The sequence below is a fragment of the Musa acuminata genome, chromosome BXJ1-6, assembly GCF_036884655.1.
Source record: "Musa acuminata AAA Group cultivar baxijiao chromosome BXJ1-6, Cavendish_Baxijiao_AAA, whole genome shotgun sequence".
NCBI lineage: Eukaryota > Viridiplantae > Streptophyta > Magnoliopsida > Zingiberales > Musaceae > Musa > Musa acuminata.
Genome location: NC_088332.1, coordinates 46,138,358 through 46,164,317, shown reverse-complemented (window position 1 = coordinate 46,164,317; position 25,960 = coordinate 46,138,358). Strand labels below are relative to the sequence as shown.

General features: G+C 36.8%; 1 protein-coding gene across 10 annotated transcripts in view; it reads left to right on the top strand.

The window, feature by feature from the left end:
* The first annotated feature begins 5,771 nt into the window (after positions 1-5,771).
* Positions 5,772-25,960, top strand: part of LOC135677376 (protein PHYLLO, chloroplastic-like) — a 33,893-nt gene continuing 13,704 nt past the window's right edge. For 4 of the 10 annotated variants that reach the window (XM_065189645.1, XM_065189644.1, XM_065189647.1 and 1 more), the window contains exons 1-16: positions 5,772-6,033; positions 6,135-6,350; positions 8,588-8,802; positions 10,142-10,259; positions 12,661-12,777; positions 13,803-13,904; positions 14,588-14,647; positions 14,881-14,949; positions 15,277-15,384; positions 15,453-15,647; positions 16,168-16,266; positions 16,767-17,324; positions 19,655-19,879; positions 21,005-21,307; positions 23,963-24,030; positions 25,064-25,222. In XM_065189645.1, coding sequence (XP_065045717.1) covers positions 5,836-6,033; positions 6,135-6,350; positions 8,588-8,802; positions 10,142-10,259; positions 12,661-12,777; positions 13,803-13,904; positions 14,588-14,647; positions 14,881-14,949; positions 15,277-15,384; positions 15,453-15,647; positions 16,168-16,266; positions 16,767-17,324; positions 19,655-19,879; positions 21,005-21,307; positions 23,963-24,030; positions 25,064-25,222 — 2,810 coding nt within the window. In that variant the 5' untranslated portion in view covers positions 5,772-5,835. Of the gene's footprint in view, positions 6,034-6,134; positions 6,351-7,294; positions 7,468-8,587; positions 8,803-10,141; positions 10,260-12,660; positions 12,778-13,802; positions 13,905-14,587; positions 14,648-14,880; positions 14,950-15,233; positions 15,385-15,452; positions 15,648-16,167; positions 16,267-16,766; positions 17,325-19,654; positions 19,880-21,004; positions 21,308-23,962; positions 24,031-25,063; positions 25,223-25,960 lie in introns of those variants that run through there. The other 6 variants (XM_065189643.1, XM_065189640.1, XM_065189641.1 and 3 more) reach the window with 4 other exon arrangements.

Sequence of the window (25,960 nt, the reverse complement as noted above, 5' to 3'; positions counted from 1 at the left end):
TGAGATGTTTTAGTGAAGAGGAAGGAAGAATGAGGGGAATTCAGGTTAATTTATAGTGAGGGCGTGCTCAGCATTCTGGTATTTTAAGTTCCTACTCTTGTTAAAGAGAGCACAAACACACACATCAGTGAGGTCACCTTCCGGTTTGATGGATGCCAAGCAACGCATGCATGCATGCATTTGATTCATGTCTTTGACATGCATGCAATTTCACATTAACAGCTAAAACTTACCATTTAAGTTTGCTGCTGGTTGGCTTGCGTCCACTTCAATGCAGGTATAGCTTTGGATGTATCTTCAAGAAAAAAAAGAACAGAAAAGTTATTTGGATGATGGATGACAGGATGATAGGCATCTGCAACAAGAAGCTATGAGAGCACTGTGGGTGTGGGTCAGACCCTCATGCAATGTGGGAAATACTTTATATAGAGGTGAAAGGAACGTGTTATTAGTTTATTCTTGTTCTGAGCATGGCTTAATTCTGGCTGAGGGACGCAATTGAGGTCACTTTCTGTAAAGGAGAGAAATTAGTCTATCAATTAGAAAGTGATCCACTGCTATGGACCCCCTAACTTTGAATGGGATGCATGATTAAGCGCCTAAAAGCTTATTGCTCAGTAAGTCATTGCATCTTCCAATTACTTCAAAGGGATTTCATCATATATATGTATATCTTGGGTTTTTTTTGGTTCATTAGAAGATCTCCTTATCTTTGCAGTTGATTATTCCTAAGTTCTTGCATCTTTGAACATTCAGTCAAAAGCCTGCTTTATCTTCTTCTTTCTAGACTTTCTAGATTCTTATTAGCTTCATGACATGCAAACCGCCCTTCCCCACATCCAAGTCAAGATCCTATCTGTAGCCTCTGAGTCTGTTTCTCTATTGGTTTTATTGGCTTTGCTTTCAAGCTTGCTCAGTAATCACTTCATAACATCTAGTATTTGCTACGGCCACTCTGAGTGTGGTGCATAATCTTTTTCATTTTATGGATGCTTTTGTCCCTTTAGATTGGAATCTTTACATTGCTGCATTTGTCTGGTATCGTCTCTCGGGAGTATCTTGACATTTCTCACAGTTTATCCTACCAGCACGAACAGATGGCCACCTTCGAGTCTTTTCTTCCTCTGTTCAATGTTACATGAAAAGGTACCGGAAGAATGGTGTTTGATTGCCTTAGGCCTCAGCTGACATGACATTCTTCATCCTGATACAATACACCTGCCCTTTCTTTGTATAGTTGTTTGACTGGATCTGCTGTAGTTAATAAAGAAAAATAAGAGGAGCTTTTGATCCTAGGTCTGCTCATCTTGTAGTCATCATGTGTAATGCAGCTCAGTTGGCAGTCACTAGTCTTTCAAAGCATCTAAGAATGAACAGCAAATAGAAGCATTCTATCGGCTGAGATAATTTTGACAACATGGATATATTGTGGTTTAAGAAACTCGAAAAAAAGAATGACATACCAATTTTGATCTTCACTTACCGGTTTCAGACTGGTATAGGGACGTAAACCAGGCTTCCAAACAGTTCATATCTGGTCTAGATCTACTCAACTTTTGACAATGTAGGAAAAGGATGTTGATTTGACAAGTGTAAATTATACATGAATTATGAGCTTTCAAACTGGCTAATATTGCCTAAAACCATGCTTGTTGATCTGAAGTTCTTAGCTGAATTGAGTAGCTGATATTCTAGGTTGATAAACTTGATGGGAGTATCTCTTGCAAGAGACAGTAGTTGTTTGGAAAAGAAGAGGCTACAGCACTCTTCCTGATCATACTTGAAATGCTGCCGTGTTCATTTTCGATTGCAGTTGCTATTACCACCACTTCATAGTTCATAATTCAATCATAAATGATAAATGTCGTCCTCCTAGAGGTTCTTCAAATTTTTGACTTCAGCATGCAGCTGCTTGCTTGCTCTGATGTCATATGCATCAAAGATTCTTGTTTTTTTTTTGCTTTTCAGCTATAAATCTCTGCAGTTGCCCAAAAAACTTCACTTTCATCCTAAATATAGTTTGAAGGTATATACTGATTTCATCCTTGTGTGGTAAATAATTCTCCAGCAAGCAAAACTCCAATGAAGAATCACAGCCTTTTTATTCTTTGTTTCTTTTGAATAGAAATGGTTAGCATACAAATTCAATTCAAAAGATTCAGTGTACAAAATAATCACATCATAGCAACATCGAAGAACAGCTAAAGGGGACAAGGTTTCAAGGTCAAAGGCCTACCCCTGCAGCCTTTGTTTCTTTAGAAGACAGGAAAATCTTTGGAATGTTTTAGCTTGATTTAAACCAAAGTGTTTCATTCCATGTCCTCCAACAACATGAAACAACAGAAACAATCTCGTCTTGTTCTTAGACAACAGCATCTTTAAGTCTTTTTCTGACTCCATCATTTCCAGCCTTCCAAAAGCCACCGACGCATTCATTGTTCTCTTCACTAATTCTTGAAAGACTAGATGATACTTAGGATGGCTTTATGGGGCAGTAGCTCAACTTGCATCGCTCGCATTCTGAGGGTGAACAGTGTAACCTGTCGATTGATGGTTAGCTGTTTATGGATTGCTTACCCATCATCCATTTTCCCATCGGAGCTGAATTCTAAGTGTAACACTATCATGGCTGAGAAGCATCGAGCAAATTTATATGTAATAAATGCCTGTCGTCATCTTTTACACATATAGCAAACTAAGAAAACAATTTAATCCAAACAAAACTGGCAGCTTGTCAAAGTTCTGAGACCAAAAAGAATGCATTTTTGATTTATTATGATAGTTTAGTTGCTGTCCTGCGAGCTACTTGTGATTCTATTCGTTGTAGTTGATAGTTAACTTGCATTGTAAAGCATTGATTTGATGATATTATTTCCACAATCTTATCATTAAAAGAAAAACATGATTTGTATTCAAGGACGATCCATGTAGAAACTAATTTATGGCTTTAAAATCATCGGTCCTTTGGTTGCATTCAGGTTGTAAAATCATGTTGGAAGTAAACTTATATGTGGATATGGACAAAACCTGCTAATTGAAACTTCAGTAGCTGCACTTGTTCAACAACTTATTTTGGAGTCCAGCAATGGGAGCGTGTTCAAAGAACACATAAGAGGGCGTTGAAAGGGTGGGGATGAAAGTTAGATACACGACACTCCTGCAAAAATTTCAGAAGCAAAAAGAACAATGATTGGGTCTTCCACCTGGGTGGAGGTTGTGACCATTACACATCATGGAGTTTTGGAGCAAGGAGGAAGGAGGAGACTGAGAGTTGACAACTGCTATGCCATCTCTGCACTCACACTTGTCGGATGAGTTGGGTTTCCTCTGTCCGTGTTTAATAGGCTTAAACCCCGTATGATGTAATAAGTCCCGAAGGATCAAATCCAGTTCACGATATGATGTCTTAGTATACTGATACCTAAAAGTGCCATTATGCAATCCTGTTTAGTCCCTGGGAAGATTGTGATCACTAGGAGTCCTCACTCTTTATGCTGTGCTTCGTTATCATCAATACATGATCACGGTACCATTATCCTAAAATAGTTTATTGTTTCCAAGTCCTGTGAGCAGGAACAAGCTTTGGTTGTGAAATTTTTTGACAGTTGCTGATGTAGAACTTGCATTCATTTAGAGAGAACCTCCAAAAATGATCATAACTATGAGCTTCTCCTCTCTGCATTCTCTTGCTACATAAGCTGTCTGCTCAAAAGAGGCATAGCAAGAGAGGGTAGAGAGGAAAAACTTTCATCAACCTCTGCCTGGCATGCACCGGATTGGTGTGGTGAGTCTCACAGGCAAAGCAGGAGAGCAGGGAAACCAGCTTGGGTGCTGCTTGCACTACTACTCCTCTCCATTACAGGACTGGTCATCTCAGGACTAAGCTTTTTGGGTCATAAGAAATGACCCTCCGACACCTATTTGGTATGGCTCAGCTGTATCTATCCATTACCAAACATTGTCTATCCTGCATTCCTTCTGAAAATATGGAGGTTCCAAGCAATGGAGTTGAGGCTATCAGCATCAAATTTATGCATCAACTTGCCTTGTGATTCAGTACCACTTCACCTCTCTCTCTCTCTCTCTCTCTCTCTCTCTCTCTCTCTCTCTCTCTCTCTCTCTCTTCTTCCTTTTCAGGTCACTAAAGATTTGCTGGTACCAGCACTTGCATCAAGAGAGTGATCAAATTGCCGCCACACATTATTCCATTCCACTGCCAAACCACACCATCAATACCTTCTTTTGCTAAGATTCTGTCCTTTGTGCTGCTGATGTGCTGTTCCCCGGTCCAATAGGATTGGCTCACCATGGATAAGCCATGGAAGCACTTCTGCTTTAGACTCACCTGCAGTATCAAAGTCTAGTGTGTGTGTATATATATACATATATATATACACATATATATATAATATAATATAATATCTTGTCGGTGGCTGTGATGTCTTGGATACGTATACATCTGGTGCATGCATCACCATCTTCTCGGAAAGCTTTTCTAGCCTGCTTTAGTGGATATATAATTGTATGCTAATGAGGTTTTTATAATGCTTACTTGCTCAGTGGGTTGGAGGTCACTGCAGGCTCATCACACTAATGCAACAGATGTTGGCCTCGATGCACTAAGAATGTGGAAGATAAAGCTTGATTGGCCTTCTTAAACAAATGAGATGCCCTCAAATTGTTGGAGTAAACAATCCATCGGCGTCGTCAGTCACTCTTTTTCTGTGTCACGATTGCGACGTCGAGTGCTTCTTGCCTGCGATGATTACTGCACACCTTCGTTGTTTAAATTGATGACAACTCATTCCACCCTTGATAACTTGGAAGGCTACAGGAAGAAGGCCACCTTCCGAGTTCTTGAATGCGGCTGACTAAAAGCGTATGATTCTTATAGCCTTTCTCAAATAAAAAAGATGGGCGAAATGGTGTTCTTATTCTACATTCACAGATTTCTGACAAAACCAGCAGACGATCTACAAGAAGAACCATCTCAAGCTTACTTTTGTTTAGAAATTGATAGTGAAATCGACGTCGATCCAAACTATAGAGATAATCCCACCTAATTCATTTTTCGAATCTTATCGCCTTCGAGAATCAATCACTCTCCCGACACGAATTAGATGTACACAGAACATACTGCATATGATCCTTGTATTCCAAATCCCTGCCCACCCTGTAGAAAAACTAGAAATTGACACTGTGCTTTCGAATTAGAACATATCACATCCTTCCACCGGCTTATTTCTCTCTCACCGGCATGTCAGTCCGATAGGATCAGACTTGGCCGGGCTAAGCCAACATAGGATCAGACTAACGATGAATTGTGTTAGATTTAGTCAACACATATTTTGCATGGCGTTTTCCTTCTTAATGGTATATGCCTATCCTGCTAATTTGATCAAGTTAGAACTCGTCAGGTTGATTGAGGCCAATTGAGCCAAATCGAGCCCATTAAGAAGGCCACTGCCAAAGCGCCAAGTGGATCCTGAATCCTTGATCTTATCCTGACCGTTGTTTTTGAGTGCCTCCTCCGATCCTCATGTTCGGGCCTCATGGCTCCTCTATGGATGGAGGCCAAGCCCATTAAGAAGGCCACCGGCAAAGCGCCACGGGGTTCTGAATCCTTGATCTTATCCTGACCGTTGTTTTTAAGCGCCTCCTACGATCGTTATGTTCCGACCTCCTGATTCCTTAAATCTACGGTCATCTTGAATTCGTGATGTGACCTTATCCCCTGCGACTGACCGTTGGATTCAAGTCTGTCCTCTTCTTCCATCCTCTCCTCCTTCACTCCCCCGACCCCAACCCATTCCTCTCTCCAGAACGAGAAGCCGAATGTTCGGAGTCGGCGTCTTCCTCCCATACTCCTCCTACTTCGAACCCTCGCCGCACCTCTTCATCTCCAATCCCCGCCTCCCTGTCCTCCCTCGCCGCGCCCCTCGTAAATTTCGGCGACGCAACCCTTTCTCTCGATCGCTTCTCTCCCTTCACCGTTTCGATCTTCTCCGTTGCAGCTCGAACCCTAATTCTCGCGTAGGGAACAATGCCTTCGCTTCCCTTTTGCGTTGCGCTTTCGAATCCGGCTCCGGCTTCTAGTTGTTGACGTCTCGTGGTTGTCGTTCCGTTTGTGTTAGGTGAATGCGGACAGTTGTAGCCATCGTGGAGGGTTGGAGATCGACGCCGATGGAATCTTGGAAACTGGGGACTTGGATTTTCCGGTGGAGATTTGCACGACTCGAGCCTTGCCCCCTGCTCTTTCGTTGGAGGAGGGGTTTGATAAGATGAAGCAGGCGGTTGAAGAGCTGAAGTCGAACCCACCACGTATGACCAGTGGTGTCCTGAGATTTCAGGTATGATTCTCGACATCATTTGCTTGCCCTTCTATAAGGGAAGTGAAAGAAAAAGATAGTCTTGTGTTACGCCCCGATATTACAATGAGACCACATCGTAAGCGAACTCATTTTATGATGCTAGAATCACAGAGCAAGTACTTAATGTTGGGAAAAACGGATTTAAAATATATGCGGATACAGACAATTAACTATCAAAATTTTTTCCCCCACTTGTATGAATATGTTAGGAGCACTATCAAGTACACAAACATTGAGCAATGAACAATTAAATCACAATCAAGCACACAAGAATATCGATAATTTTTTACGTGGAAAACTCCTTCAATGTGAAGGATAACAATCACGGGATCTCTCTTGGTCCAAATCAAAATTTCCACTATGAAAATATTGTTCACAGCAACAAAGATCCACGTACAAATTTTTTCCACAACAAATTCAAAACCCACAACTCAAATACCCATCAAACAGGGATATAAATCACAAAGAGTAGCTATTGTTAAGTATCAGAAAGTGTTTACCAATGTCCAGAATTGTTGGGTTACGTCACTCCAATGCGGAGAAAGCCTAATAATAAATGTTTTGGCCCATGTACTTAAAACCATTAAGGTTACATTTTGAGACACTCATGATGCACAACTTAATTTCTCAGTAGCCACTATAGACAGAGAATTTTTTGGGTTTTCCTGAAATTTGTTCAGCCATCTTTCTCCGGCGATCGTACGGTGAGACTTTTGTCGGATTGTGCTGAACTTTGGTGGAGATATTCTAGGCTCAGTGAACTTCATTCTGAACGGTGAAGATATGGTTTGGAGGTCTTCTTCATAGGGTTTTGGCTTCTTGAATAGTAGCTGTTCACTGATTGTTCTGTCACCGATCAGTTTACTTCGACTCCTTGCTGGGCAGTATTCAACTGTTAGATTTGGCTGAAATTTTGTCGGCAGGTATAAGGCTTCTGGTTGTGCATTCTGAACAGTGAAGATCGGGTTTGGAGTTTTTCTTTAAGTATCTCTTTTGCTGCTTCAACGAAGACTATGTTGCTGGTTTTCTGCTTCGAACAGTTTCATCTCATTCAGCATTTGGACTGTCATTTGTGGTTTGATTTGACTGATTTTTGGTGAGCATGTTCTAGACTAGTGTTTCTTTAATATGAATGGTGGAAATTGTGTTTGGATGTGGTAAACACTTTTTGATATTTAATAGTAGCTATCCTTTGTGATTTCTATCTCTGTTTGATGGGTATTTGAGTTGTTGGTTTTGAATTTGTTGTGGAACAAATTTGTTTGTGGATCTTTGCTGTTGTGAACAATATTTCCATAGTGGAGATTTTGATTTGGACCAAGAGAGGTCCCGTGGTTTTTTTTCTTTACATTGAAAGAGGTTTTCACGTAAAAAATTGCTGGTATTTTTGTGTGTTTGATTGTGATTTAATTATTCATTGCTCATATACTCAAGATGGTGCTCCTAACATATTCATACAAGTGGGGGGAAAATTTTTGATAATTAATTGTCTGTATCCGCATATATTTTTTATCCGTTTTTCCCAACACTTAAATCCATCAAATGTTTTTTTTATAATAACTAGAAACTACATCATGTTCAAGTCCTATAATCATTATTAACTTAATTAAATCTCTAACTAAATATCCAACGCAAGTTAGTTAACAAGAAATGTCCACTTTGCTAAATCTGAAGACTTCTTTCTATCTTTGGCACCTGCTGTGGATCACCTGAAATATTTAGAGTTTTGGGTGGGGATTTTTTATCAGCAGGAGTAAACACAATAGAAACACAATGTTGGAGGAATCAATCATGTGCCACGCGATATGCTTATAATACGAGGAATGAAGAAAAGGAATGCTTCAATTAGAGGGAAGAAAACTGTTATCTGTATAAAATCTAATTGTTGAAAGTAGCTAAATGCTCGCATTTGGTACTTCAATGTCGGAAACAAAGGTTCTTTAAAATTAATAGGCTTATCCTGCTATTGCATTCCTAATACATTATTCATTTAATACACAAAAAAAAGCAAAATGGCTGCCTTCATCTAGAATGACACTGGTTCTCTCTCTCCCCATTCTGCTATATTTTACCTTTTTTCTCTCGTTTCTTTCTCTACTTTTCTCTTTGCTTTCTTCGGGGTGGAAGAAAATCACCCTTTTGTTCCGAAGAATGTTCTCTTTTATCACAAACTAACCATGTTAGGACACTGATGTATCGTGACTGTAAATCTGCAGGTTGCAGTTCCTCCTAGTACAAAAGCATTGACTTGGCTTTGCTGTCAGCATCAGAATCTTCTGGTGTATCCTCATTTTTATCTCATAACTAGGGCATCATCTGATCCATCTCTTCAGTTGTATTTATTAGGAGCACTTGAAGTTTGTGGAATTGGGGCTGCAATTTCTGTCCATGGTTCTTCACGGGCCCGACAAGGATTCAGTCTAATTTCAAGGTCAGTTGTTTTTCTTTTATGCCTGTTTATGTTCATTTACACATATCCAAGGATTGAAATATCGTATCGTACCGGAGTTTTGACCTTCTGTTGGTATGGTACGGTACTGTATACCGAGCGGTATATCGTTCGGTAAACCGTTCTCTCTCTCTCTCTCTCTCTCTCTCTCTCTCTCTCTCTATATATATATATATATATATATATATATATTTATATTTATATAAGTAAAAAAAAATATTTCGGTGACGTTGCCGAGGCGACATCGCAGAAAAATGAGGCGATGTTGCCTATATATATATATATATATATATATATATATATAACAATGTGCGACGTCGCCCTCTCTTCTCCCCAGGCAGGGCAACATCATAGAAAAACGAGGTGACGTCGCCTATATATATATAATCTTTTATTTATATATCTATTTATATATATATTATATAAAAAATTAAAAAAATATGCGATGTCGCCTTTATATATATATATATATATTATTTATAAATAAAAAAATACTGCCTGGTAGCGAGTTGTCCACTTACGGGTTTCATGTCGGACTGGTACGTACCGCCCGGTATCATTCGAAACTATATACCTTCCACATAACTACCTACCCTTGGTGACTTTGAACCCCCATAAATGATTTAAATATGGTTTTAACACCTGTAACTAGATGCATGGAAAGAGCAATCTGAACTTTCGGATTTCAACCATCACACTTGGTCTTCGAAAGATCTTGGAATTGTAAGAGCATTAACTAATCAACCAATGTTTTTTTGGTACATTATTTTTAGGAACATGTTGGAAAACCTAATAGCATTACATTCTTATTTATTTGAATTCTATTTAATGTTAAGTGTTTGTTGCCATGGCCCAGAAAACATGATGCTTTTACATTGATCATGTGACACATTTATAAATGGTTGTTAATCTGAAAATTATATGGGCTTAATGTTGCTACTGAACTGCGTGGCATGACAAACAGTCTATCATGGCTGATGTGTGTGGTCAAAGTCAAACAATTCCTTCTAATTTTCTTTTAACCAATTGCCATTTCTATCACTCTGTTTGAGTGAAATTATTGTCTAATGCTACCAGAATGTAGAATTTATAAACCAAATTGTAAATTTGCTCCATTAGAGATTGTAAAGAAGTCTTATGATGTAAAACTTGAATGTAATATCATATTTACACTTGGCAAGCAGATTTGATTCTACTTCATTTATGTTTGTGGAATGTATATACTTGCCCTGTGTATCTAACAATTTTATATATGCATACAATTCTGTATCCCGTAGAAGTTGTAGCTAAATAATGCTGTTGCATTATTGATTATCTGCAGATATCTTTCAATTGATTCACCCCTGATAAGGGCTTATGGGTTCTTAGGTATCAATTACAATAAAATGTCATCACTGATGGAGGAGAGACTTGATTCATTTTATCTTTTCATCCCTCAGGTGACATTATTTCCTGCTTTTTTTTGTAAATGATTCCCCATATTAATCTGTTAGCCAATTTTTGAAGGAAAAAAAAAAACTAGCTATATTTTAAATATGATAAAAAAATATTGTATTTTACATATTTGTCTCTATAGATCTCAAAAGTCAAAATTGTACACGATACAATACTTTGTGAACTTTATATTTTGTGTTGTATGGTCAATATATTACTCGGTATGATGTGTATGTACTCTATGGTTGGACAAATTTTGTATGAATGGAATTGCGAATAAACCAAATAGGAGGATACCACATACAAATTTGATGGACACACATTAAAAAATAATAAGCTATAAGGTTACTAAGTAAAAGGAAGGGAATGCACAGGTTGCTCGCAAATGGGGTGTTGGGAGAGCTAGCCCATGCAGCCTTATCCCACAAGCTTAAAGGCTGCTGTTATAACTTGCTTGGCTTCCACTTTGCAAGTTACATAACATTTTGTTTGATGAATAAGCCTGGCTTCCTTATAATATCGCTAGGTCAAAAGTGCTTCTAAGTTTTAGGCTTAGTAACTTTTGGGCTGGTACATGATCAGAGTTATCAAATTATTATTAGCCATAAAGAAAGCAAGAACCCATCTGTCTAGACATAAATTACAATATCCTTTTCTGCAAATCATTCTTCCTAATAGGTGACTCGTGAAATACTTGACATTTTCTTTCCTTAAAAAGAGAAAGCTACTATATGACTTCAGCCCACATTAGCTTTTCTCTATCCTTTTATTCTCTTTGCATATATTCCAGCAAGCAAGCTTATAATCATTATACAGGTCTTTATCATTCAACTAATCCTTCAGTTTCTCCAAGTACATAGACTTACCAATTAGTGCCTTATGTTGATATGATCTGAACATCCACAGTCAATATCTGTGTGCAAATATCATATACTGGAATCAGAATTCTATCCGTTAACAGGGAAGTTCTATCGGTTTCCAATATGTTTTACCTCTTTCGATGCACATATTTTGGAGTTCAAGAAGGCCCTTCATCAACAAATGACTGAACATCTAGGTTTAATTGTTTATAAACTTTCGTTTTGTCATATATGAGAAATGAGCTAGGTTCCCGTCAGTAATGTCTGCTGCATTAATGATTTGTCTGCAATTTCTGTTAGGCCTTGCTTTCTCAGATATCTGAATACTAGATGATGCATTGGAATACAGGCCAAGGAGTCAAATTTAAGTTGTAGCTTGAGTAGGTTTGGTCTAAAGTAAAATTTTTTTTTGGATTTTTCAGAGTATCTTTGTTGACATTTTCTGTACTAGTTTTAGATTTTCTCATCTCAAATAAATCTTAACTTCTCATTATCTTGGGTTATATCTTTTCTTTAGTTAAAAGATGACAAGACTAAGATAAACATTTGAGTTCTATTTTAGTTTAAACTAGGAAAGATAAGTTGTGTCCTTTATTATGCACATTTCTAGTAGCAGTTGAAATGTTTTCATCATTCTAGAAAGAAAACTTTGGATGGCTGTATGAGATGATAGATTATTAAGTGAAAGAATTTTCTTAACAAAAGGCCTTAATTTATCATCTTCTCTTCCTTTTCTATGTTTCTCAAGTTCAACCTTCGAGCCCATCTCATCCTCTCCAAAACTTCTACTCCTTTGCCTTTTCGTTATAATCCATTTAATTTGGTACTGTTTTGTTTTGTTACATAATACATCAATTTGCAGTCATATGTTGTCAGAATCAAATTAGAGCCTAGTTCTAGACTACCACATTGATTGCTTCATTTTCATATGTACTTGATTATAGCACTATGATGAACTCTTTGAGTACTAGAATTGCAAGCTCCACCCTTATTAGCTGCATTTGCCACACTGATGAGTTGAATCAAATTATAGTGTTCTTTCCTCGAAATTGCATGATAAACCTGCCACCGTCATATTTCAAAAAGGAAAAACTTCTATATTTGATTAACATCATGTTATTTTAGTTATTGTGGCAATTATTATTTATCACTTTATATTTCTATGTACCACATCCTAGTTGCTGAAGCAATATATATGTGGCTTGACATCTAATTCATATTCCATTTTGACACATGATAATTTATATGACATGCATGACTAATCAATTGATATTTATTAGCACACAATAACAAATTCAGAAAAATTCCACTTGTTAGGATGATCCATCAAGCATTATGTAGCCTATTGGTTGTTCCCGTGCATCGGGTCTTGTTCTTCTACACTCGTTAATATGGTGTTAAGTGAAAAGAAATAGTTTGCAAAGCAAATTATCCTTAGTGGAAATTAGTGCTTAGTTTGGAAAAATATCTTATGCAGTGTGGTTCTGCATTGATCCTTGGTTTTACTTGGACTAATTATCATGCTTCTTAACTAATTTATTCACAGGTTGAGGTGACTGAATATAAGGGTTGCTCAGTATTAGCGGTTACCCTGGTTTGGGATGATTGCATGTCTTATAAATTTACTAACGCAGTTCATACCTTTGAGCTCCATATTCATCAGGTATTTATCACCAACATCCTTTCTAGTGATTTTGTGATGTCAATTTCAATTTTCACAATTATGCTATTACAATGGAATCAACATCTGCCTGCTTTGACCCTCCCCACACCGTGCTGTTCTTTTTTCACAATGAAGGTAGCACGAGGTATCTTACAGAACTGTTATGCCATATTGGCATGTATACATTTTATTTATTTATTATTTATCTTTGACATGTCATCCATCCATCCTATAGTCGTCTTGTCCTTCATCTACAGACCAACCTCATCTCCTGCACCTAACTAACCCACGACAGTGTTGCTTTGAATCTCAGCTCTAGCCATTACCATTACAGCCTCTTTCTCATCTCCTTCATCAGCTGCTAACAGGTGACCCTTTGCCTCCATATGCTCCACCCAATGGCATCACTATTATGAACATGGGTGCCCCTTCACCACCCTATATTACCACCAGATCAATCACTTCTACTTTCCTACTCCATTTACTCCACCTGATGAACTTCTCCACCACTTATCAACTATCATTTCCATCACTGCCATGATGATAGTGGCCATACCACCAGCCCAAACACCTCCCTCACCACATGAGAATCTTCTAGACCACCAACCTCCACCCTCATGACCAACATAGCCACTTCTACCTCACTATTATTCCCATCAGCATCATTGCTTGAAAGAAGAAGGAAGCTTTCTAGATGTGTCTCATAATGAATTCCTTGACATAAATATCATATTGGTCAATGATTTACTTTATGTACTAGCTCATTCTTGAGTCTATGATGTATGCTCTTTTATGATCTTGTATATGGTTTAGTTCATCAATTTGGCCGAAATATAGCTATTAACTTGCTTATTGCACTTTTGAATTTTTTAGGCAAAATATTATTATATTTTTCTTGTTATGTTTGACAGTATTATATGATATCATATAAACAGAATACATACTTTAAGTTATTTTTTTGAGAAATTATTCAGTTTGTCATTAATTTCATATCCATTTTGTTTGTCCTTTTATCTTTCTTGCAGATGATAAATTATGTTCACCGAGTTAACATCTATGATGAAGTATTTTGGATGAATCATGCTAATGGGAAGTTACCTTTGATTGCAAAGAAAGATGTTGAAATGGTATGGACATCTCAAATTCTTTTAACACTAATTATTAATATGTTGTTTGATATTAAATTTAAGGGATTTGGTTTACCATGTTTAACAACAGCAACAAGCCAAATGTCATGAAAAGACTCATCATTTAAGAGAAAAAAATGCTAGTTGGTCGATTATCTGTTTGCTGTACCTCCTGATATTTTTTTTTGAGATTTTTTATTTGTTTAATGTTATAGTGATTTAGAAAGGTTATTTCTGTCATTATAGACATAACCTGGTCACAATATTAAAAATGAACCTGTCTGACGTGAAAAGAGTGATTCTGTGAGATCCAAAGTACTCTAAGAAAATCAGGTACAGAATGCTAGATTTGGTCTATTAGTTACCATTTATGTGAATCTCTGGCGCAACTTGTGAAGCCAATAATTTACTTTAAATTTGTCAGGGGCATAATCCTGATAAAGGCAACATAAGCATGTTTTTGGTCTGAAGAGGTTATAAGCTTTACAAACTACAAAGACACTGAGGCTGTTACCATACCAAGATCCAAGAGTTGCAAGAATTTAACCTATAAGCATCTTTTACTACCATATGATGTTTTATTTATTGCAATTCTATAACTTCTTTAAGGTTTTTGGCATGTGCTTTCAGATCTAATTTGTTTTTGTATTTTTGCCTCTTACAATCATGTTTGGCTTATACAGGTTTACCTGAATGCTGAAATTCTTGCTCAAAGTGCTCCTCAAAACAATAGTCTTCATAAGGTATTCATTGAGAGCATGCCTGTCCAGATTCCATTGTGTGAAATCGGTAGTTCAACTGTCGTAATTTAACTATGCTAGCATTTGAAGTTATCAAACTTCTCTTGTCATGGTTTTGGTCCATGGCCAGGTCCTGACATCTAATGAAAGCTAAGACCTAAGAGTGCTTTTGGTTTTATCTTAATTTTATGAATAAATGATCAATTATTTTGTTGTTTTCTATTGTTTCCTTGCAGAAAAAGGTTCCATCTTCTTGTCAGTTTTATTTTAGGCATGCATGGACAACTTCTATTGGCACTACTATGGTATGATTTACAATATTTTATGAATACACTTGTAATACATTTTCTTTGATATAATTTGTGACTGTTTATACTTTATACTTTATACTTTCTTAATTTGCATTCCATAGATGTTTATGGATTTTAGATGCATTATTGTGGTGCTTCTTTAATTGCTAGCTAGAAAACAATTACTATGAGTTACAGTGATAATCTGTATGATTTCACTCTGTAGATGTCACACGTAGTATCTGATTGAATATGTTAAGAGTCAAAGTTAAATATGTGTTGTAATTGAATGATTTCAGATAACATTTTCAGTAGACCAACTTTGGTTGGTTCTTTTTTCAGCAGCTTATGGGTTCTTATGGCACCAATTGCTTGATAAAGGACTGTGCCAACATTAATGCTGTATGGGCTTCACTTATAGTTGAAGAATGTGTTCGTCTAGGTTTGACGGTGAGTTCCATCTTTTATATATGTTTTGATTCTTGTATTGAATTTAATTCTAAAACTTGTTTGTTTAGTACTTTTGTATAGCCCCAGGATCCAGATCATCTCCACTTGCAATTTCTGCTTGTGGGCATTCCCACACTACTTGTTATTCTTGTTATGATGAACGGTCACTTGCATTTCATGCTGTTGGGTATGGGAAAGGGTCTCATAAACCTGCAGTGATCATAACGTCATCTGGAACAGCTGTGTCAAACCTTCTTCCTGCGGTGAGAAGTTTAATTCTAGTCGTTCTCTGAAGTTTAATAATGGGATATGCACCATGAAATGGTCCATTTTTTTCTCTGTTTAATCTCTTTACCATCGTAAATCTGGATTTGTCTCGCTTTCTGTTGATGTGTATTTCTAACACTTATTGACACTCTTTAAAGTTACAGTTTCATACTTTCATACAAGGTTCGCCGTACCGTACCGTACCGGCGTTTCGACCCGGGCTCGGTACTGGTACGGTACGGTATACCGCTTGGTACACCCAGGTGTACCGAGCACTGTAGCAGTGCTACAGTGCTACAGTGCACTACTACAGTGCTCGGTACGGGCGGACCGGTACAGAGCGGTCCGCGTACCGCTAGCCTGTCGGACCGGTACGTACCGCCCATACCGGGCGGTACAGTCCGGTACGGCAAACCTTGCTTTCATATAACTTCCATTCTTTCTTCTGTTCTCATTAGAAAATTTTAGATAGCCTAGGATCTGGTGTTTATACATTACACAAAGTATATTATGCAGGTTGTGGAGGCTAGTCATGATTTTGTACCTCTTCTCTTACTCACAGCTGATCGCCCTCCAGAACTGCAAGATGCAGGAGCAAATCAATCCATTGATCAGGTTATTATTAGTCTTTTTATATCTTCTTTGTTTCTGAATTGTTTTTAATCATGCTAATTTTGATGCATTCTGACAGTTCATGGTTTCATTTGCCAGAAATGCACAATGTACCAGATAACTGTTAGTTCATGTCTTCTCACTGTTTCTCTTATTGAGCCTTAAAAAAAGTTTAGTTTTCACTAGAACTGTGAACGCTTTTGTTGCATTGCTTCATTTAATAATATGTAATGGGACTCAAGGCACTATCTGGTGCACATATTTGATTATACTATCTGCAAAGAGCTATGACCGTTGTGCATGATTATTGTGTGCAAATGATATGACCAAAGGACCAAATGGTTTATTGAATTATCAGTTAGCTTTATGTTGACAACTGTTATTGGCAGCATTCAGTAATTTTTCTATTACTTGAGAAACTTGATTGTAATTTAATTAAGTTTTCTTCTTCTGAAATTTTATACGGTCATAGTTAGTTATATATAACCTATATGTATTACTAGGTGAACCATTTTGGGAAGTTTGTGAGGTTCTTCAATCTTCCTGCAGCAACTGATCAAGTTCCTGCGAGAATGGTTCTCACAACTATTGACTCAGCTGTGCATTATGCAACTCAAGTGCCACATGGTCCTGTACATATTAATTGTCCCTTCAGAGAGCCACTAGAAGACAGTCCAAGAGAATGGCAGTTAGACTGTTTAAAAGGACTAGATTCATGGTTGTCAAAGACGGAGCCATACACCAAATATATCAAAATGCAACATCTCTTCACAGATGGTCATCATAATGGACAAGTTGCTGAGATCATAGAAGTTATACAGAAAGCTAAAAGAGGACTCCTCCTAATTGGTGCAATTCACAAAGAAGATGAAATCTTTGCAGCTTCTGTTTTGGCAAAACATCTTTCATGGCCAGTTGTCAGTGATATTCTGTCTGGTCTACGGTTACGCAGAGTATTAGCTTCATTTCATGAAATAGAGTCCTTATTTATAGATCATATGGATCATGCTCTACTCTCACACTCGGTTAGGAGCTGGGCCCAGCCGGACCTGGTTCTTCAGGTGGGTCTTTCGATCTTTGTTTCCTTGAATTTTTCTGCTTTTGCTGTGTTAGTTGATCAAGCTACTGAAAAAATAGCTCAAAACAGATACAAGTTTTTCCCATGACATGTTCAATCGCTAGGAATCTCAAGGTATAAATGTGCTTCATTACTAGTTAAAATGTATTGAAAACTGTTCTGTTTGTACTGCCTTGTTTGTGCTATTATGTATTTAAATAAAAGTTAGTGGGCATTCTTATTGTGGCTTGTTATTTCACCAACTAGGTGAGTAGATTTGAAACATTACTTGTAATTGCATCACGTGAGAACCATTGTCAGGATATTCACACAGAATGAGAGGTGATGGAACTTTCGGGACAATATGCACACTTAATTAGAATCAGAGCCACAAAAAAAGAAAAATAGAGAAATAGAGAATGATTAAAATACAATAAATCAAAACAAATCATCTGTTATTTTCGTCTTCGAAGAAGATTAATTTCCATATACGATTTGGACGATAATCTTCTTTTTTAATGGCATTCTTGATTCATAATCTTTGTTTTTTTACTTTGTGGAATAATGAATCTTCCTTGGCAGGAAAATCCCCAAGCAAGATTTGCAATGGTCAATAAAATTAAATTTTGATATCTTCCAATTTTTCTTGTGTTTTCTTCACCTTGATTAATCTAGTAAAGTGAATTAGAAATATTGAGATGTCATGTGGCATGTTATGACATATGTGAAATGCCCCCTAACTAATCAAATTTATTCAAATAAGAGATAAAGTCCTATATTATTATGTGGCTCTAATCTTTTACAATTGCACTGGACTGTCATTATTTTTTCATTTTTGATAATTGTCCCGTGTAGATTTTAGTTCCAAGTTTCCAACATCTTGACCTTTATAATCCAAGAGTACTTCTCATCTCTACATCATCAACCATATCTCCTTGTTTGTTTATGGCTAATAAGAACCTGTTGGATTTTGAATTATGGTGGAAATGCTGACTGTCTGAAACCCATCAGGTCAACCCCATCTGAGCTAGACCCTACTCCTTTAAGATGTCATTTTGTGTTCATGTCCAAGAAATCTTGATTACAGGTCAGATCTGGTTCAGGTCAAGTGGACCTGATCTGACCCATTTTGACTTGGCCCAATCCACTAGATATATTTGGGATTGGATCCATTCAAGAAACATTGAGGCGCAACTGGTCAGGTCAAGTTCTCCTATATGCCTTTACATATCATCCCAATCCAACCTCGCCTGGCCAATTCAGAGGCCTTAGTGTGAACAATCATGAGGCAAAGTAGATTCAGGTACTTGAGCTGGGTGTACTGCAGAATTAATAACCTAGCACATCTTAGGTAGTTTCTACAAGGAACATTTATGTTTTATGAGATTTATGCCAGTAAGGAGGTAGAAGTACCATTTCAGCATAAGTAATTGCATGTCTGGTCATCTATAGCGAAGTCCTATATTGCTATTAATTATATTTTGCATGTTTGATAGTGTCCGTTGCAACATGGCAATTTGGACCAATTAAAGTCATTGTACACAGATTTTCACTTAAAAGAGTAGCATCAGTAAATACTATGTCACCTGAGTAACTTGCCTTTGCTTTTTTGGAACTTATTGTCAAGGTTCTGAATACCGTACTGTACCAATATACCGATCAGCTGTCGGTATGATACGTACTGAGCTGTACCAAGCTATACTGAGCATACTGACACATGCTACACTAAGGTGTACTAATGTACCATCCGTATCGGTACTCTATCGGACCGGTATGTACCACCCATACTGAGCGGTACGATACGGTATTGGAAATCATGCTTACTGTATTCTTGCTTATTTCCTGTGGTTATTCGGTGTTATCATGCTCAATAATATAAGACAAACTAATAGTGAATAAAAGTATTTTTGTAAATCTGTTCATAAATAAACAAATGCATGCACATAGGCATCAATATCTTCAATCAAGACTTCATATCTTACCCCTACTGGTTGGTACAGATAGGTAATAAGATCGGACAAATTACTGGTTGGTACAGATTTAAATATCAACCTGAAACACGTTTCATAACCTACTGGACGAATATGGTACAGATAGGTAATAAGATCGGACAAATTACTGGCATTAAAATAAATAGTTTGTTACTGGCTTAGTGCCATTTATTTTCAATTTTTATTATTATACTCATTGATCCTGGTAGTACCAGATGGTATACCACCCTATATACTGGTACCATATTCGTCCAGTAGGTTATGAAACGTGTTTCAGGTTGATATTTAAATCCTCATCTTCTATTATGATTTTGCTAATATTTCTGTTTCACAACTATAACAGATTGGAAGCAGGATTACGAGCAAACGGATTATTCAATTGCTAGAGCTTTGTTCTCCATCTTCATACATTTTGGTTGACGAACACCCATGCCGTCATGATCCTTCTCATATTGTGACTCACAGGATTCAGAGCACCATTATTGAATTTGCTCATATTTTACGAAAATATTATTTCCCAAAGCAGGCTGGAACATGGAACATTTTTCTGAAAGAGTTGAACATGATGGTATGAATTTTTACCCATTTATTTTTTTGATTTTTATTAAGTACTAACTATATGTCCTATTTTGATTTACTTATGAATTCCCAATCACTGTAGGGAAATCAAATATGAACTTCTTTTTTTCAATTTTAACATGTTATTTTATTTTATTTTTCTTTTATCGCATATAGAGGAGGATTAAACACAAAGCAAAATCAACATTAGAAAGATCACTTATCAAATTCACAGACTTGAGTCTCAGTTTGTACTTGCTTTATGGTAAGCATGCCAACAAGGAACAGCATGGGTCTGTACCATGCTGAGGGAGTAGTAACACTCTTTTTCATATATATGGCTTGTGCTGACCTACATTGGTGTTGAACCATATTTTGGTGATGTGCACATTACCAGGTTGACTGACGCTTGCTAGCAACAATTAAATTCTTGATGAAATAAATGTTAGTTGTTCACCTTACCTTTGGATGAATGATGAAAGAAAGATCACAGAACACAAAACAAATAAACAGAGCAAAGAAGCAGGAACCAGTACTACATCAAGCAAAACTCAAAGAGACATGAGAAATGAAAACATCAAATTCCCAACAACCACCACTTAGGATGATGCTCTTAGAATCTTAAATCCAGTCAAAGATGCTATGCAGAGTAAGCAGGGTATCTTCCACAGGCCTTCCAAAAGTCTGAATATTCATGAATATTCATTTCATTCCAATTATCCAACATAGCAGTAGTTTGAAGCCATTGCCAAATCTTCTAGATTTATGAAGGATGCAGCAGTAACCCTGTTATGTGCTTATAATAAGCATATTCTTTCTTGTTAAGTATAACTATTTTTCTAAGATAGGTTCTTGCTTGGGTCAAGATGGGAATGTTGCAGCAAATACCAGCCCTAAATTCTCAGTCAAGGATGAGAGGGACCTTTATCTAGTGTGAGCAAGAGTGTGCCTTCACACTTCCACATTCTATTCATCCCTTCTGTTAGTAGCAAAAGCTCATCTGAAAGATATTACTGTTTATGTTTTCACATACCTATCTTGTTGAACATGGATATAACACTCTCACAATGGATTTCCTTTGCCTTCTCTAGTTCTGTTTGCATTATTTGGATCTAATAAATATGCATTGTGACAGGTTGCACAGGAGATAGAATTTCAAATTCACTCAGAAAGCTCACTTACAGAGCCATATGTTGCACATGTTATTGGGGAAGTACTTAAAGATGATTCTGCCTTATTCATTGGTAATAGCATGGTGATCAGGGATGCAGACATGTATGGAAGAGGCTGGTTATGTCCCATGAGCTTTGATAGCAAAATGATGTCAAATTTGGATCTACTGTTTCAGGGCCTTCGAGTGGCTGGAAACAGAGGTGCAAGTGGTATTGATGGTTTGCTTAGCACAGCTGTTGGTTTTGCAGTAGGATGCAACAAACAGGTAAGTGTTTTGATTTTTCTGCACCAAGTGAACAAGAAAGAGCAAAGGAAACAAAAGGAATACTTGGTAAAGAATGTTGCTTGAATCCATGATTGCTGATAGCTATAGATGTTGGATAGTTTTCTTTATGTCTTATGTCATGTCATAATATTATTCGGTATTAAATGGTTAAGTCTAGATAAGTTCTGCTTTTGAATAAAAGTTACTCTTGAAGTCATTGGACATGAAAGCCTTTCCTCTATTAAAGATTCCTTTGTATTTGTAGTTCTGTACTAGATGCAAATGAGGTAAAGTGTGGCTCAGTGCACAAGGATTCTGCCAATGCAGCAAATGCCTTACTAGATCACTGATGCAATCCCTGACACCTAAGTGGCAGTGGAGCAATACTAGATATAAGTGAGGTGACCAACCCATTTCTATCATAATTTAAGTTGCTCTATGTTATATAAAAATCATTGCTCACTTGGACATTTAAAAATCAATGCTCACTTGAATGCAAAAGCTTCAATATTTATTATAAAACAACATCAGCTATAACTTGTTCCAAGAATGTCTGAGTTCTAGCAGCATGAAATTTCCAGCTGGTTGCCCAAATGTTGTGTGCCATGTGTCTTGCATGCAATAATGCCAAAGAAAGAAATGGTGGAGAAAATTTTAAAGTAAAAGAAAAAGAAATTGTACAGTGTTCAATGGTGGATCTGGTTGTTTCTTACCCACTCATAGAACAATTGAAAAAGGACAAAAAGGTTGATTCATATTTGACATATTCTTTAGAATCCTGAAAAGAAAAGGAAAAAAGCTAACATTATGGAGAGATGTAGATGTCATGTCCACTGCTCTAATTACTCTCCAATCAAGCTTTAAAGTTTGGATGTCAGTACTCTGATTCAACAATAAAAGATAAGGGAGATTCTAATGTTTCTCAAGTTATAAGGGGAACTACATAATGAGACATAATATAAAATTTTGGGTGATGGCTGGTTGAACAAAGATGAAAATATAAAACAAGTATTTCTAAAAGTTATGCTTTAAATTTCTACCACAGTAACTATTTATTTGTAAAAAAAAAGTGGCAGAAATATATAGAGAGAAGAAAGATTTGCATATAAGATACTGAGCAATATATCAAAGTGTACCAAATAGTATCACCCAAAAAATAATAATAAAATAAGTGATATACACCAAGGATTGGCGTTTTGGGTATCAGACTCATTTTGATGATTTGTGGGACTGGTACACACCGATTAGTATCAGTTTACCATGTTGCCACATACTTAATTGATTTTGCCTAAATCGTGTGACACCTTTGTATGTTCGTCCGCGAAGGATCAACCATTCCGAAACCTCTTATGGTCCCTTAAGGATATACAAAAGAGAAGACGAGTTAGAGGAAACGTTTAACTCGGGATCTCACAAACATACATTTTAGCAAACACTTGATAGACAATGCACATTATAAATATAGACTTTGCAAGCTCTGAGCGATCACGTGACAAAGGGTTTAAGGTGGTCTGTCACAAACAAAAGTCCCTACAAATGCCCACATAATATTACTGCGGAACAAGGTAGCGAACACTACCACAAAGGCCTATCCAATCATGTGTTATCCGGGTAGCTCTAGGGTGTTGTGTTGGCTAGCACTCCGCACCATTCTCTGGTGCTAGAAAACCCCCAAATGGCTGCTTGGATAGCTTGTTTTTGGGAAGTGACTTTGTGCATGACTACACACAACCTGTGTTTACAGGACTAAAACGATCATAAAAGTAAATTAAAATGGGACTGCCAAACCTATTGTAAGCCCTCTACATGTTGTGTAAAGCATGAACAAAACTGAAAGTCACGAACATACACAAACATTATATCAAATACCTTGTGTACAGATTTGTCTATGACAATGTGTTGGTACAACAGTATGTACCAATGTTTTGAAGAGGAAGAAAAAGAGAGAGAAGAGGAAGAGATGGTGGAGGAACAGAGGAGGAAGGAGAAAGGAAGAAGAGGAAGTGATGAAGGATGAAGAAGAAGGGGGTGGAGAAGGAGAATGAAGAAGAATGAAGAGGAGGAGAAGAGGTGGGAGCGTACTTGAAAAGAAGAAGGAACGCAGTGGTAATGGCATTGGCAGTGGCATTCCAAAGTAGCAACATTGTAAAACAATGACAACAGTGAAACAGCTACAGTGGCAGCTGCAACAGCAGCAGCATTGAATGTGAGAAGAGGGTTCGCTTTCATGAGCCCAAATTTCAGTTTTAGGTTTTTTTTAATACTGAATTGGATGGGCCCCACCACTATTTTCGATTTTTTTATTATGTTTATAGAATTGGACTGGGCTGCTCGAAACGGGTGGTTTGCATACCGGTCCATGCTCGGACTGGTACGTATCGCCCGTTTCATACTATTTCGGGCGGTACAACAACCAATGGTATACACTATTTGTGGCATTATGGAGCTATATAGTCCGTTACTAGTGGTTGGTAAAATTGGAAAACACCAGCCAGTATATATTGGTCCGATCAATATTTTAAACCGTGCCTATAATAGAATTGATAGCATATTACTGCAAGCTGTGAGGTTGTTGTCAAATTTTAAAAGTCATTGCATAGTTGTCATCCATTCATCAATCAGTGTTGTTACATTATTAACATTTCTTTCATTCAGGTGATTTGCTTGATTGGTGATGTATCTTTTCTCCATGATACAAATGGGTTGGCAGTTCTTAATCAAAGGTGTTGACCTATCTTTTTAATGAATCAATATATTGTTTTTTAGTGCAGTATTTGATATTTTTTTACTTTATGTTAGACTAGTTTCTGTTATCTTTTCCTGCCACACTTAAACTAAGCCTGTTGATCCATTTTCATAATCATTATTTCATAATTCTGATAGTTAAAATGCTTATAAGCTAGTCATCTGAGGGTAACATGTAACATTGACCACAAACATCCTTGTAGCCTGTTATAAAACTAGGTTTTTTATAACTAGTGTTTTCTGATTCATTCTGGTTTTGTGGATGCTGTTATTATTGGTTCAAGATCATGAAAACTCTTATTTTTTAATTGTGAAACCTGTTATAAATTGCTTTAGGATGATTTGTACACATTTCTTTAAGTTATTGCTAACTAGAAGATATTGAATAAAAATTGATTATTCAGACAATGATAAAAATAAATCATGGCATTTTCATGTAAGGTTCTTGTGTCATGGATACAGTAACTTAAATGAATAATTACTGACAAAGTTAAATGAATAATGAACAACATGAATTTACCAAAAAAAAATTTATTTTTCAGAGACCAAGGAAGTTTGAAAACTGGAATGAGAAATTGAGAATAGCTGTGGTTGAATATGAAAATTATTTGGTCTGGAATAGTTCTCTACTTTGTGGAAAGATTGCCCTTTTGCTATGTGCATGGTTTACACGAAATATTAAAAGCTAGAAAAAAATATGATTAGAATAACAGGGATCCATTTTTTTTGGAAAAATTAAATATTTTTTCACAAATTTAAGGTCTGATTGTTGATAAATCTGTTCCTCTTTCTTTGTAGAATTAAGACATCTGTCTTTATCATTGTTTTAAAATGAGGTGTTTTTTGTTTGGTACAGCACATATTTCCAACATGCACGAGCTTAAAGGCCACGTACACTTTTTGATAAATTGTTAGGATACAGTTTCTGTTGTTTTTTCACTTATCTGGGTTTATGCTTGTTCACCATTGGTAACTTTCAACATTTCTTAACATTGTCCTTTGTTCTTGAAGGGTGACGAGGAAACCTATAACTGTAATTGTAATAAACAATCATGGTGGTGGAATTTTTAGTCTTTTACCAATTGCAAAAAGAGCACAACCTGATGTGCTGGATAAGTACTTCTACACGGTCCATGATGTCTCAATCGATAGACTTTGCACTGCTCATAGGTAAAAGTAACACATTCTTCCTTAAAGTTTAGTGATGGCTCTCTCCTCTTATTATATCATTAAATTTGTCTGGATTTTTAATTGAAATTTTGTGGTGATTGGGTTCTATTTTTTGTGGTAAATACAGTTGGCAAAGTTTAGGAACAACTGATTAAGTAATTCTGGATGTAAATATAGGTGATTCTTTTTTATACATGTTAAATGCAAGTCACATGTTTCAACCTCACTTTAGGACCTATAGCATTGAAGAAGCAAAGTGAGTGTCAATGTAGTTATGGCATGAGACTTTTCACACTGGCTATCACTTATAGGGTGTTGATGGAGCCTGATAACCAAAACCCAACCATAAAGTGTTGGGCATGGATTCTTGTTTTAAATTCAATAGATCTATTGGATTGGGTATGGGTCCTGGATCTTTATCTGAGAATTTTGTCTGATAACAGACGTGAATTCGGTCTAAAATTTAAGGTACGGATCCCTGTTTTGGATTCATAAAAATTGGTTTGGATATGGACCCACCTTGACCTAATTCAAACCCAATGATCACCCTAGATAAAGGAAATTATGTTTGAAATATACATTACCAAATACCACACATGTCAAAACTCAAAAGTACCATTTGTGTAGGCTTATACTAGTTTGTGTGAGTATGCTATGTTAGTCAAAGTTTCAGGCTTTGGTATATCAAACCCTAAAGTTTACTTAATTGCTGCGAATAGTGGATTGGCTGCAACATGT